General features: G+C 48.0%; 1 protein-coding gene across 1 annotated transcript in view; it reads left to right on the top strand.

Moving 5' to 3' along the window:
• Positions 1 to 13,432, top strand: part of ARFGEF2 (ARF guanine nucleotide exchange factor 2) — an 84,611-nt gene that overhangs the window by 11,504 nt on the left and 59,675 nt on the right. Inside the window, exons 2-6 of the mRNA XM_055438681.2 lie at positions 1,997 to 2,027; positions 3,092 to 3,215; positions 11,162 to 11,308; positions 12,271 to 12,450; positions 12,806 to 13,037. Of these exons, the coding sequence (XP_055294656.1) occupies positions 1,997 to 2,027; positions 3,092 to 3,215; positions 11,162 to 11,308; positions 12,271 to 12,450; positions 12,806 to 13,037 (714 nt within the window). The remainder of the gene's footprint in view (positions 1 to 1,996; positions 2,028 to 3,091; positions 3,216 to 11,161; positions 11,309 to 12,270; positions 12,451 to 12,805; positions 13,038 to 13,432) is intronic.

Raw genomic sequence — 13,432 nt, 5'->3', positions numbered from 1 at the left:
CAGATCGGATGTATGAGGGGAGGTGAAGGTTCCAAGGGATGCTGTGGAACCTTGGTGGAGTTGACCAGTGATGGCGTCATTGAGGTTGGTCATGGTCATTGTTGGACCTAGCCTGGGAGTGGAGCAGAAGAAGGTGAGCTGGTGCCACGGTCATCAGTGAACCAGGAGGTGTGACCCGAGGGGTTCGTACAGGACAGTGATGCCCAGAAACCGTGTCCCAGGAAGACAGCCTGGCCTTGCAGCTGCAGCTGCCGCACCCCGCTCAGGTCTCGTTCCTTTCCAGCCTGCTTATTTATTGCTGCTAATTGCCCAGTTGGCAGTTAGGAGAGCAGGGCCTATTAAAACAAGGGGCAATAAACCAGAGCAGGTGTGCCCCGCCATCTGCTCCTCCCCTTCCCCCTCCCTCCGTCTCTGGAGCAGGCAGCCGGGCTGTGAGCCCTGCAGTGGCGCTTCCTGTCTGTGACCGTGGGCAGGTGACTCCACCTCTCTGGGCCCAGATTCCCACCCGCACAGGGTTGGGAGATGAGGCTCTTGTCTTCCGGAGGTGTCAGGAGGGCCGGAAGGGCCCGTGCCTGTGACTGTCGGCGGTTGCCGTGATTTGTGTCCCCTGATTGTCTTCTTCCCCGTGGCTCTCTGTAGTTCCCCAGTGGCAGTGGAGACTTTGCATCGTCACTGACTCCTGTCCTCAGAGCCAGAGAGCAGACACTCATCGACCACCTGCGTGCACTTGACACTGCCTTGGCCATGAACACCCACCTGCCTCGTTACAGTCTTTGGAGCATATGGAGCTGCTTTTTATCATGCTCGTGTGTTTTAGAGTAGGACATCAAGACCAATAACCCACCTGGTGTCATTCAGCTGAAAGATATCCATGCCAGAACCTAGTTCTGCCAGAATTGCCAACCCATTTCTTGCCTTTCACCTCACCAGGCTGTGTCCTGTTGTTTTCTGCAAGCTGAAAGCTTGGCCACCAGCTCCCTGGGCTGGATTTCCCTGGCCACTCCCACAGCCTGAGGCCTCAGCTAGAGGAGGCCAAAGCTGCTCCTTCATGGATTCTTGTCCTGGAGGGGCAGGAACCACACCACAGAGCTCTGTTTAGCCGACCCAGTGTGTCACAGCCCTTATGGTCCCTGAGTGAGATGTTTGATATTAGTCATCCGGATGTTTCTCTTCTGCTTTCTTACGTGTGTGGAAAGAGGACATTGAAAGATTGGCTCGAAGGTTAAAATTGCCACCTCTTGTAAAGTTCAGTTACTCAGTTTTCACTTCCTAAAAAAGTCAGTCTAGAATAGAGTTGTCCAGGGAGAGGAAATCTGTCACTCCCAGCACTGTGTTCTAGGGTTGCTAGGATAACTAATGCAGTGTCTAGACCACTGGCTCACAAGAGATGGTATGAAGAAGGCTGGCCTTTTGGAGGTTATCTGAATACATGGAATTCAGGTGGACTGGCTTTGCTGGCCTGCTTTGATAATACCGTGAGCCTGCCAGGCGCACCGTGGAGGAGCGTGTTCCACTAAGTGGTTGTGGGGGACCAGCGTGTGTAGACAGGGTGAGCTGGTTTCAGTGGCACAAAATCATGTCCTCCTAGATGTAGGGCTCTCCCTTTGGGATCGGGACTGCTGAGTGTCGACACTGTATCCATAACCATAGCTGTGGAGTTGATGTACCCCCCATGGTGAAGGTGCATAAACTAATTTTAACTTGTAAAACATATTATAAAATTATAAAAATTATAATTATATATATTAGCACAATAGACATGTCCTTAATGCTGCTGAACTGTACACTTAAAAATAGTCAATGTGGTAAATTTTGTGTTAGCATATTTACCAGTTTTTTTAAATCTAAAGCAAAAGTATAAATACTTACTATAGAAAATGTGGAAAAGAAAGATCGTCATCACCCTATTCAGACAGCTTTCAATATTTTGTTCTGTTTGTTTTCTTTTATATACACATTACCTGCTCCTAACATGCCTTTCTTTCTTCCCCACCAGATGAAATTAAAGCAGAAATTGAGAAGCAAAGGTAAGCCCGGGCACCTGTGGCCGTGGGAACATTTTCTCTGTGTATTTTCTCCTGTTTCTGGTCCCGGGTGGAGGGTGGGGCACACACTCTCCCAGCACAGTGCTGGACACATGGTAGGACTCTGTATCTGTCTATACTGATGCCAGGTTAACAGATTACTGGCTAACAACTGCATATTTGGAGGAGAGGGTGTGTGCATGTGTGTGCTAAGTTGCATCCGACTCTTTGTTACCGCATGGACTGTGGCCTGCCAGGCTCCTCTGTCCATGGGATTCTCTAGGCAAAATTACTCGAGTGGGTTGCCATGCCCTCCAGGGGATCTTCCCAACCCAAGAATTGAACCCCAGTCTCCTACATTGCGGACAGATTCTTTACCACTGGGCCACCTGGGAAGCCCCAACGGAAGGTTCGGCGGCATTGACCTTCCTTACCCTCTCCTCTGGGGCTTCTCCTGTGGCTCAGTGGTAAAGAATCCACCTGCCAATGCAGAAGATGCAGGTTTGATCCCTGAGTCAGGAAGATTCCCTGGAGGAGGGCATGGCAACCCACTCCAGTATTCCTGCCTGGAAAATCCCATGGACAGAGAAGCCTGGAAGGCTACAGTTCTTGGGATCACAAAAGTTGGACCCGACTTAGCAACTCAGCACCAGCAACCACTTTCCCTTGACGGAGGGGCAGAGCCCTGGCTCTTGTAGGTCATGCTTCCTCAGGCAGGAGGACATCGTGTGCTGTTACGGGGCGGCCCCTCGTCCTCAGAGTAGTGAAGCCAGAGCCCCCCCTTCAGGAACACAGCTCTGATGTGGCATCCAGGATCCGCGTCCAGGCTGCCTTCGAGACAGCCTGTCATCAGAGACCTTGTTCTCTACGTGTGGCGCCTTGGTGTTTTTTTCCCCCAGTGCATGTCTTTAAACTCTTCCCTGTCTAGCCCCCCTGATGCAGTTTGCAGGCACTTTTAATTAAATGATTGGAATTGGGAGGGGAAATTAAAGTGGTGGGGAGGAGTAGCAAAAGCAAGCTTATTTTTTTCGTTTCCCCTCTCCGGCCCTCTCTGGCTTTTCTCCTAGGCTCGGTGCTGCCGCCCCGCCAAAGGCGAACTTTGTTGAAGCTGACAAGTACTTCCTTCCGTTCGAGCTAGCTTGCCAGTCCAGGTCCCCCCGGGTGGTCAGCACATCCCTCGACTGCTTGCAGGTACTGTGTTTCAACTTCTCGCAGGCTACAGGTAGTCCTTTATACTAGGAGCCCCCAACCTCCAGGCCACGGGCCGTCCCCTCCTGTCAGATCAACCGCGACAGGAGACTAGAAACAAAGAGCACAGTAAACATAATGCACGCGAATCGTTCTGAAACCACCCTCCCCGTGCCCCCGTCCATGGAAAAACTGTCCTCTGGGAAACCGTCCCTGCTGCCATAAAGGTTGGGGACCACTGCCACAGGAGCTGTGCTCATGACCCCGGTACTCAGGACGCTCTGAGTTGGTGGACGGAGGAGCTTTTCACCTCATTCTTTATATTACTGTCTGGGAGAGAAGAATGAGAGGCCTGATCTCTTTACCTAAAAAAAGAATTTGATTCCTAGAAGTATTTTGTTGATCTCTCTTATGTGTGTTTTCCTGAATGAAACCTCTAGCACTGATTGAATTATTAGTACATATGCAGGCACAGAAGGTGTTTTATGCAGCTTCTTTATTGATGGCATTAATACTCATCAAATAATATTGGCTCGCGTTATTTGTGGTGATGGTCTGTAAAGTCGCTGTGAACACAGAATTAGCAAGTCCTGAAGCGTTGTTCCTGGATGAATTCCAGGATTAGGTTCCTGCAAGCCTCTCCAGTCACCTGTTCATCAGTTGATGAACATACACACTAACTCTGTGGGTTTCTGTTTGCATGCTTGCATGCTCAGTTGTGTCTGGCTCTTTGTGACCTCATGGACTGCAGCCCCCTCTGTCCGTGGAATTTCCCAGGCAAGAATACTGGAGTGGGTTGCCCTGCCCTCCTCCAGGGATCTTCCTGACCAGGGATTGAACCCGCGTCTCTTGGGTCTCCTGCACTGGCAGGTGGATTCTTTACCACTCAGCCCTCAGGGAAGCTCATGTTTCTGTTTCAAGATACCTTATTTACAGCAGCCTGCATTGTTGATTCATTAGCCTTGAGCTCATGATCAGCAGCACTGTGACACATGCCTGAACAAAGCTGATCACACGTCCTTTCTCTTTAGGGCACAGCCCTGCCTTCTTGTTCTTAACCACACTAAGATAGCACTCATCTCTGCACATGGGCCATTTTAAATGGTGAAGTCACCAACAAAAAGGACAAAAATGTGAACACCATGGCACTAAACAGTTCACAGAAAAGTCACTGCTTACAGTAGGAGAGCTGAAACAGATGGCAGAGCAGCTCCTTGTTTGACCTCAGTTGGGAACTTGACCATCAAGTGATTCAAAATTTTCTCTTCTCTGTGGGTATCCACAAATGACCATATTAGTATCCCAAGTATTCATTTGGGACTTACATTTTAGTAAATGGGAGCATTCACAAGTGCAAATCTGTGAATAATGAGATTGACTGTATTTAGGGCCACAAGGAGCCTTGTTATAAATTCCTTTTGACTGGTGAAGAAGCAGCTATGCAGAAGTTAGGGTGACTTGTCTAGTGATGTGCAGGTAGTGAGGTACAGAAACAGCACTACAGCTTGGGTTTCATAATTTTTGGTCCTGCATTCTTGAATTTTTCCTGAGGTCTACTCCTGAAGGTTCGGTTTCCCCAAGAAACATTTGTTTTTAACCCCAGTGGGAACCTACAGCAATGAAAAGAGCTAGGAAAATTTTTTTAAAATACAGTGGAGAGATACACAGTTTACCAGTACTTTATAGAACAGGAATAGGGAATAGGTTCTGTATTGTGATTGCTTAGAAGCTGTGTTGAAAAATTACCTGGAGCCTCATCTGGCTTTCTTGAGAAAGTGCCACAGTTGATTGGTTATGTCTGCTGAGACCCAGGACTGCCAAGTGGCAGTGGGCATGCTACACTTTTGGCATCTCTAGTCTAATATTTACTCTATTAATCTCTCTTTTTTGCTGTAGCTATTCTTAAAAATTGATGACAGTTTCTTCACAGAAGCAGCTCTTCCAAATGAAAAGCCATTTTCTCATTCAATGTAATTCTGTACAGATTGTCCTGTGTGAAGCATGTCATCAGCCAAGAATTTTCGAATGCCAGGCTCGAATCCTACTTCTGACCTAAAATATTTGTTGCTGTGAACATTTTCTGAGGAAAGTTTGGCTTAAGTTTAAGCTTCATTGTTTTGTCCTCGTGTTGAGGTTTAGTTTTGGAAGCTGGTGCCGATAGTGAACATTACTGATGCACTAAACGACAGCTCACGTCTTGAGCACTCAGCATGTGCTGGGCCCCGTGCTGAGAGCTGTATCCCTGTCATTGTGTTTAATCTTCCCAACAACTGTCTGAGCTGCTTACTCTCATCCTCATTTTTGAATGAATGAAACTGAGGCTTAGAGAATAAAGTGTCCAGCCCTGCCAAGTTCCCCCAGCCAGGCGGTGATGGGATTGGGTAGGTGTCTAGGACTTGTTTACTCCAAACCTGTGTTTTTAATCAGGGATCCTTAAACTATCAGTTCAGTCAGTTCAATTGCTCAGTCATGTCCAACTCTTTGCAACCCCATGGACTGTAGCACGCCAGGTCTCCCTGTCCATCACCAACTCCCAGAGTTTGCTCAAATTCCTGTCCATTGAGTCGGTGATGCCATCCAACCATCTCATCCTCTGTTGTCCCCTTCTCCTCCTGCCTTCAGTCGTTCCCAGCATCAGGATCTTTTCCAGTGAGTCAGCTCTTCACGTCAGGTGGCCAAAGTATTGGAGTTTCAGCATCAGTCCTTCCAATGAATATTCAGAACTGATTTCCTTTAGGATGGACTGGTTGGATCTCCTTGCAGTCCAAGGGACTCTCAAGAGTCTTCTCTAACACCACAGTTCAAAAGCATCAATTCTTCGGCGCTCAGCCTTCTGTATAATCCAACTCTCACATCCGTACATGACTACTGGAAAAACCATAGCCTTGACTAGATGGACCTTTGTTGGCAAAGTAGTGTCTCTGCTTTTTAGTATGCTGTCTAGGTTGGTCATAACTTTTCTTCCAAGGAGTAAGCGTCTTTTAATTTCATGGCTGCATTCACCATCTGCAGTGATTTTGGAGCCCAAAAAAGTAACGTCTGTCACAGTTTCTATTGTTTCCCCATCTATTTGCCATGAAGTGATGGGACCAGATGCCATGATCTCAGTTTTCTGAATGTTGAGTTTTAAGCCAACTTTTTCAGTCTCCTCTTTCACTTTCATCAAGAGGCTCTTTAGTTCTTCACTTTCTGCCATTAAGGTGGTGTCATCTGCGTATCTGAGGTTATTGATATTCCTCCCAGCACTCGTGATTTCAGCTTGTGCTTCATCCAGCCCAGAGTTTCTCATGATGTACTCTGCATATAAGTTAAATAAGCAGGGTGACAGTATACAGGATGACAATATACAGCCTTGATGTACTCCTTTCCCGATTTGGAACCACTCTGTGCAGATCTGGCCTGCAGCCTGCTTTGGTGAATAAAGTTTTATTGGAACACAGCTGCCTTAATCTGTTTAGGCTGATGTAGCAGAATAATTGGAGAAGGCAATGGCACCCCACTCCAGTGCTCCTGCCTAGAAAATCCCCTGGACGGAGGAGCCTCGTGGGCTGCAGTCCATGGGGTGGCTAAGAGTCGGATACGACTGAGCGACTTCACTTTCACTTTTCACTTTCATGCATTGGAGAAGGAAATGGCAACCCACTCCAGTGTTCTTGCCTGGAGAATCCCAGGGATGGGGGAGCCTGGTGGGCTGCCGTCTATGGGGTCGCACAGAGTCAGACACGACTGAAGCGACTTAGCAGCAGCAGCAGCAGAATAATACAGACGAGAGACATTCGTTTCCCACGGTTTTCTGGAGGCTGGGGAGTCCACGATAAGGTGCCAGCTGGTTGAGTCCCTGGTGAGCCCTCTTCCTGGTCTGTAGATGGCTGGGTTGCCCCGTGTCCTCAGGTGGCAGGCAGATCCGGCCAGGAGTCTGGCCTCTTCTCGTCAGTGTTTATTCGGCTGCACTGGGTGTTAGTTTCAGCACGCAGGCTCTTGCTTGTGTCACGCAGGATCTTTGGTTGCAGCATGCAGGCTCTCTAGTTGTGGTGCAAGGCTCCAGAGTGTGGGCTCAGTAATTGCGACATCTTAGCTAATTTGCTCCACATCATGTGGGATCTTAGTACCCCGACCATGGATCAAACCTGTGTGCCCTGCATCGCAAGGCAAATTCTTAACCTCTGGACCACCAGGGAAGTCCCTGGTCTCTTCTCATGGGGCATGAATCCCATCGTGAGGACCCCACTCTCATGGCCTCATCCAAATGTAATCACCTCCACAAGACCCTCCCTCTTACTACCATCGCATGGAGGGTTAGGACTTCAGTTGGGGAAACACAAGGATTCAGTTCATAACAGCAGCCGGGCCCTTTCGTTGGCTGCTTTCCATCTACTCCAGCTGAGCTGAAGAGTTGGAACGGAGACCATGTGACCTGCAAAGCCTGAATGTTTAGCAGGTGGGCCTCACAGAAAAAGGCTGCCGACCTCCACTCTTCACTACTGGCCTGTACTTCTGGCCTCTTTAATTGTAAATAGGCTGTGTTTTCCTAGAAATGGTCTTTTTTCTGAAACTCAGGGTACATGTGAGTATGATTTCTGGTGGAGACATTGACGTCCTACTTTGCTTCAGCAGCTTGGGTTACAATACCTGTCTTAATGCTTTTGGCATATGGTTAGCTCTCTTTTTTAGATTGGAAGCTCTCTGTGATGTAGTAGGTACACCAGGATTTCTTTGCTTAAAAAGTGGCTAGGTGCTCCCTGGAATACTGAATGAAAAAAAAAATGATTTCCTCTTGGGGTTTGTCCTTGCACAGCCTGTTCAACTGGCTTTTCCTGGTGTGGGCGAGGTGACTTCTGCCTTGGAAGTGGAGGGCCAGTGTCCAGGAGGAAAGGTTGGTTTGGTCAGGGTTGAGGCCAGCTGTGGGTGCATCCGTATTGTGCCCTGGATGTTTTACGGCGTCCCTTTTTTAGCCTGAAAAGTTGAGCGGGTAGCAGAGATGCTTCGGGTTTGGTTTGCTACAAGTACAGAGCTCAGCGTTCCCTTTCCCCACAGGGAGAAGCCTTCCCTTGTTCTCGCTTCTCCCAAGTGATAAAGATCCTTTCCTACAGCACCTGGTCTCTACATGCTACCCTACGGCCAGGACCTGGGGGAGAGAGAACTAGTTCAGTCTTGTCTAAACTAGTGAGTGATCTCCAAGTTTTTCTGGGCATAGACCAACCACAGAAATTATTTTTAAGAATATTCTCTCACAGTATTTCTTCAATTATAAGATTATATACATGTGCTACTGTTAGCACATTACACATTATAAACCATACAAAAATAGACCTTTAAAAGAGTAAGATAAAAAGGAGAGTCCTGATATTTTCCTTCTGCATAAAGCTGTGGGAAACCACTGGTCTAAGCTACCTGGTTCACACCACAAGCATTATTTTTTAGCTTTTATTTGTAAAAGACTTTGTATGTTTTAATGTTCATTTTAAAATCGATGTGTAATAATATAAGTTGTATATAACTACATTCTCTGTTAGAAATCTCTTTTAGAACTATACAGATAAGGTTGAAGTCCCTTAGACCATTAGCCCCAGACCCAGCTGCCTGTTTCGATGTTTTAATTCTCTCTCTTTTTTTTAAACATAAATGGTACCATTTATGATGCCATTTTCCTGTGGAGGACTGCATGCTAAATATTTAGGCATCTTGCAGGTCATATAGTCTCCATTCCAACTCTTTGCCTCAGCCATAGTAGCTGGAAATGATATCATAAAGTATTTATACTTGTACAGATTTTTCTATGGCTTGCTTTTTACAACATTGGTTTTAATGTCTGTTAAAACACCCCATACAAGTAGAGGGCATTCCTGATAAATGAGATGCTACCGTTTTATTTACTCCTCCTCCTCCTGAGACTTCCCAGATGGCTCATCCGCCTGCTAGTGCTGAAGACACAGCATATGTGGGTTCGATCCCTGGATTGAGAAGAGCCCCTGGAGGAAATGGCAACCCACGCCAGTTTTCTTGCCAGGGAAATCCCATCGACAGAGGAGCCTGGCGGGTTACAGTCCATGGGGTCGCAAACGAGTCAGATGCGACTTAGCAGCTAATCAACAACCACCGCAGCACTGCCCTCACAGGAAGCCAGCCTGTGGAGCAGTGATGAGAGGGAATGAGACGTTGGGCATCTGGACTTGTTCTTCAGAAACACGCTTGAGGGGCCTCCCTGGCAGCCAGTGGTTACGGCCCTGCACTCCACAGCACGGAGTGCAGGTTGGATCCCTGGTCAGGAACGTGAGATCCCACAGGGGCTGACGGGGCCAGAAATAAATAAAAGCCAAAACCACACTGGAGCCCCTCCCTGCCTCCGTCTGGCGCTCCCTGGGCTTGATCTTCAGCCCCGCAGTGTGTACAGGCCTCTCTCCTGCTCGCTTGGTCCAGCAGTGTCATATTTCTGCTCTCAGCCTCTCTCTCTAAACCAGTTTTCCTTCCTGTGTGTTGAATGGCGGTGCTTTCGAAGCTAATTATGAGGAAAAGCCACTGAGAAGTGGCCTGAGGCCTTGGCAGGGTGCGGTTCTGCGTGTCGCAGGGGCCTCAGCCCTGTGATCGCTTCTGGACCTGTGTCACTCTGGGCAGGCAGATAAGAACATGGCATGCCAGAAACCAAAAGGATAAAGAACAGAGCAGCGTCTGTCAGAGTCTTTACTAAGTCGCTGGAAGCAGAGGGTGCCTTAGAGTTCTTGGACCCCAGGGGGCCTATCACCCAGGAGTGGTTCTTTTTATTCGGTCAGCTGTCAGAACAACCTGGATGACTTGGAGAAAAACTTTGTTTCCTGGGCTCCACCTGACCAGCCTGGTCGAGGACGTCTGCGTTGAGGTCCAGGAGTCTGTTTCTGTCACAGGCTCCCTCTTCGACTGAATATCAGCCCGGCTTTGAAACCATCCTGACCTTTGAGTTCCCTTCCAGCTCTCAGATTGTCCCTGACGAAATCCAGGTCAGGAGGGAGGTGGCCCGTGTCCAAACTGATCCGTCACCTGACCCCAAGGGCACAGCCCGGACAGCCTCTTGCCTCTTCAGCGGCACGGGTGACACACAGTTTGATAGTGTTGGTACAGAATTCATTGAGGCTTTTTACTTTAATTTTTGGAATGGAAACCCACGGGCGTGACTCACCGTTCAGAAAGAAGGAAAGCCCGAGCCACAGTATGTCCCAGTCCTGCTCCTGCTCACGGCTGTTTAGTTCTCCCTGAGCTCCAGCAAAACTTGTTACTTAGTTTTTATGCATCTTGCCTTTTGTGGGGTGAGGGGGGTGGTTAACAGGTTAAGATACAGTTCAGGTGCAAGCAGTTCACCTGTCTGAGGTGTACAATTCCATGACTTTCGTATATTGACAGAGTTGTGCAGCCATCACCACAGTCTAATTAGAGACTATCTTTATTCTCGGAAATAAGCCCCATATTTGCTCATTTTTGCAGTCACTCCCTGTTTCCCTGGAATCCCCCAGCTCTAGGCAGTTGCTGTTTCTGTTACATATCATTTTTAATTCCTCCTCTTTTATTTTTTTAATATATTTGGCTGTGCCGGGTCTTAGTTGCAGCATATGAGATCTAGTTCCCCAAGCAGGGATCGAACCCAGGCCCCCTGCTGCATTAGGAGCCAAGAGTGTTAGCCCCTGGACCACCAGGGAAGTCCCTAACTCCTCCATCTTTCACAGAAATGGTTGTGCACTGGGGACCATTCTGCACATGCCTTTTCCCCCAGCCACTCTCAGCGTCGTGGGCTCTTCTGCTATCAGGAGTCAGGCCAGATGCTGTGCTTTTGGGGTCACCATGCCCCCTGCACCCAGGGGGAGCAGAGGGATCTCTGGGAACCGGAAGTTAAAGGCCAAGCCACTGCCTGCCTCTTAACCGCTGTGGATGGCCTCAGCCTTGGCCAGGCAGAAACTTCTCATGTCTGTGCTTTCTGTGTTTAGAAACTCATCGCTTATGGGCACATCACCGGCAATGCCCCCGACAGTGGCGCCCCTGGCAAGCGGTTGATTGACAGGATCGTGGAAACCATTTGCAACTGTTTTCAAGGCCCTCAGACCGATGAAGGAGTTCAGTTACAAATCATTAAGGTATTTCTGTCTGTCTGCCTAGTCTGGATTTTAAATGAGAGAACTCATCCCCTTTGGGAATTTGAATTTCTAATTTACTGTGTGTTAGTTGTCTCAGGAGGCACTGAGCTAGAGCAGAAGTATGTAAGCGTCACTTAGGTCTTCTGTTAAGTGTCAGAGCTGATTAGCGTGGACCAAGACAGAAGAGCAGAAACAGGTGTGTTTTCAAAGCAAATAGTTCTGCTAATAATCACATAAATTGCTTGTGAATTAGATTGACTTGAAATCCTCTACTCTCTCCCGTTGAATTTCTGGATTCCCGGACTGCCATTTCTCAGCAGGTCCTGTGTCGATACTTTTATCACTGGTTTGCTCCTGTCCCTTTATCCTCCCTTCCCATCATCCTGTTCCATTTCTGCTGCCAGGAATGGTTTGGTGTGGGATGGTCCCATCTGCTTGTCAGAACCAATCAGGATAGATGTGGTCAACGTTTCAAATCCTAAGTCCTGGACATGTTAGCTTTGTGAGGGGTGGCTCTGTGCTTGCTGCACCCTACTTAAAGCTCCCTTGAAAATCCACCAGGGAACTGGGAAGCTGATCCCCCCACCCCACCCTGCACCTCCATCAAAACGTGTATATTTTGTGACCGACGTATGTGAGATCAGGTTGGAGTGTTTTCCCTCCTGAGAGAAGTGTCTGGTTTTTTTGCTTTTTAAAAAGTAAGCTGGTAGAGAGCACACTTCAACACAGCTCAGTTACTTCACATAACTTGGGTTCTATGGAGTTAATAAGTGTGTTTAAACTTTTTTGAACTTGGAGCAGCAGGGACTTGGCTCTTGGTACTGATCATCCAGCTTAGCTCACAGAGCCATCTTCTTAAACCAAACCAAATAAAAACAAAGGCAAACCTTGTAGAAAATTGGACTCTGAGAGGATGGGCAGTGGGCGCTCCCGAGGATGAAGGTTTTGAATTTTTGTTTCAGGCTCTTCTCACTGCAGTCACATCCCCGCACATTGAAATTCACGAGGGCACCATCCTGCAGACGGTCAGGACATGTTATAATATCTATTTGGCCAGCAAAAATCTCATCAATCAAACCACCGCCAAGGCTACCCTCACTCAGATGCTGAATGTCATTTTCACCCGCATGGAAAACCAAGTGGTGAGTGGTAGCAGTTACCAGCTGCTGTGGGTGGGACAGCATCCCATGCTGTGAAGCCTTTCCTGTGTGGCCTCGGTGCCTGGTCAAGAGTCTTAGCATCTTGTAATTAATCCCTTTTTCCTCTGAATTCTCTGCGCTCTGTTTTTGTCCTTGCTTTAAAAAGCAGAGAGAGGATCTCTATGGGTTTTGAAATTTGCATTCCAGATTTGCTGTGAGTTTGTTGAAGGAATTGATTTCCTTTTTAAAATTCTGTCCTTCTGTTTGGATATTCTTTATGCAACAGGCTGACTTTTTTCTGTTCCTTATCAGAACGCTGGATCCATTTAGACTGAATCCCTTTTTCATTGCCTTTCAGTTGCAGGAGGCCAGAGAATTGGAAAAACCAATCCATTCGAAACCACAGTCCCCTGTGATCCAAGCTGCAGCAGTGTCCCCAAAGTTCAATCGTTTGAAGCAGAGCCAGGCACAGAGCAAACCAACAACTCCTGAAAAGACAGGTTTAACCAATGGCGAGCATGCCAGGAGTGGTTCCGCGGTGATCACAGAGAACGGACATGCCCCCAGAGAGAGAGGCCCGTCACTCTCAGGTATGACCCCTGTGCCTCCCCGTCCTGCAGTGACCGGGTCGTCTTGCATCCGAGGGGCCGGTGAAGGAGTTGTCTGGTGTGGTGGCAGGAAACCTCTGACAGCTCTTCTATTTCTGGACCTCCCCCTTGACTCCCCTTTGATTTTCTCTTAGGAAACACAACTCAAGAGGCCAGGTGTCTCAGATCCCGTTGTCAGTTGTGAGTGTTTTGGTTGGTTTCTTTTTTGGTGGGGGGTTGTTCCTGGAATATATCTAGCTACTGCTATTGGATGTCAACTGTAATGCCGTTTGTTCACTTTGGAGTGCTTGTCTCGCTGGAGGTAATCGTTTGGGTGGTTGAGCATTTAATGTCTGTTTCATCTCCCAGAAGAGGATGCGGATATCATCTGTCACATA

Source organism: Moschus berezovskii, chromosome 15, assembly GCF_049115385.1.
Source record: "Moschus berezovskii isolate FMDL1 chromosome 15, NW_MosBer_1.0, whole genome shotgun sequence".
Lineage (NCBI taxonomy): Eukaryota > Metazoa > Chordata > Mammalia > Artiodactyla > Moschidae > Moschus > Moschus berezovskii.
The sequence above is the reverse complement of the archived record's forward strand: the minus strand, read 5'-3'. Positions and strand labels throughout refer to the sequence as shown.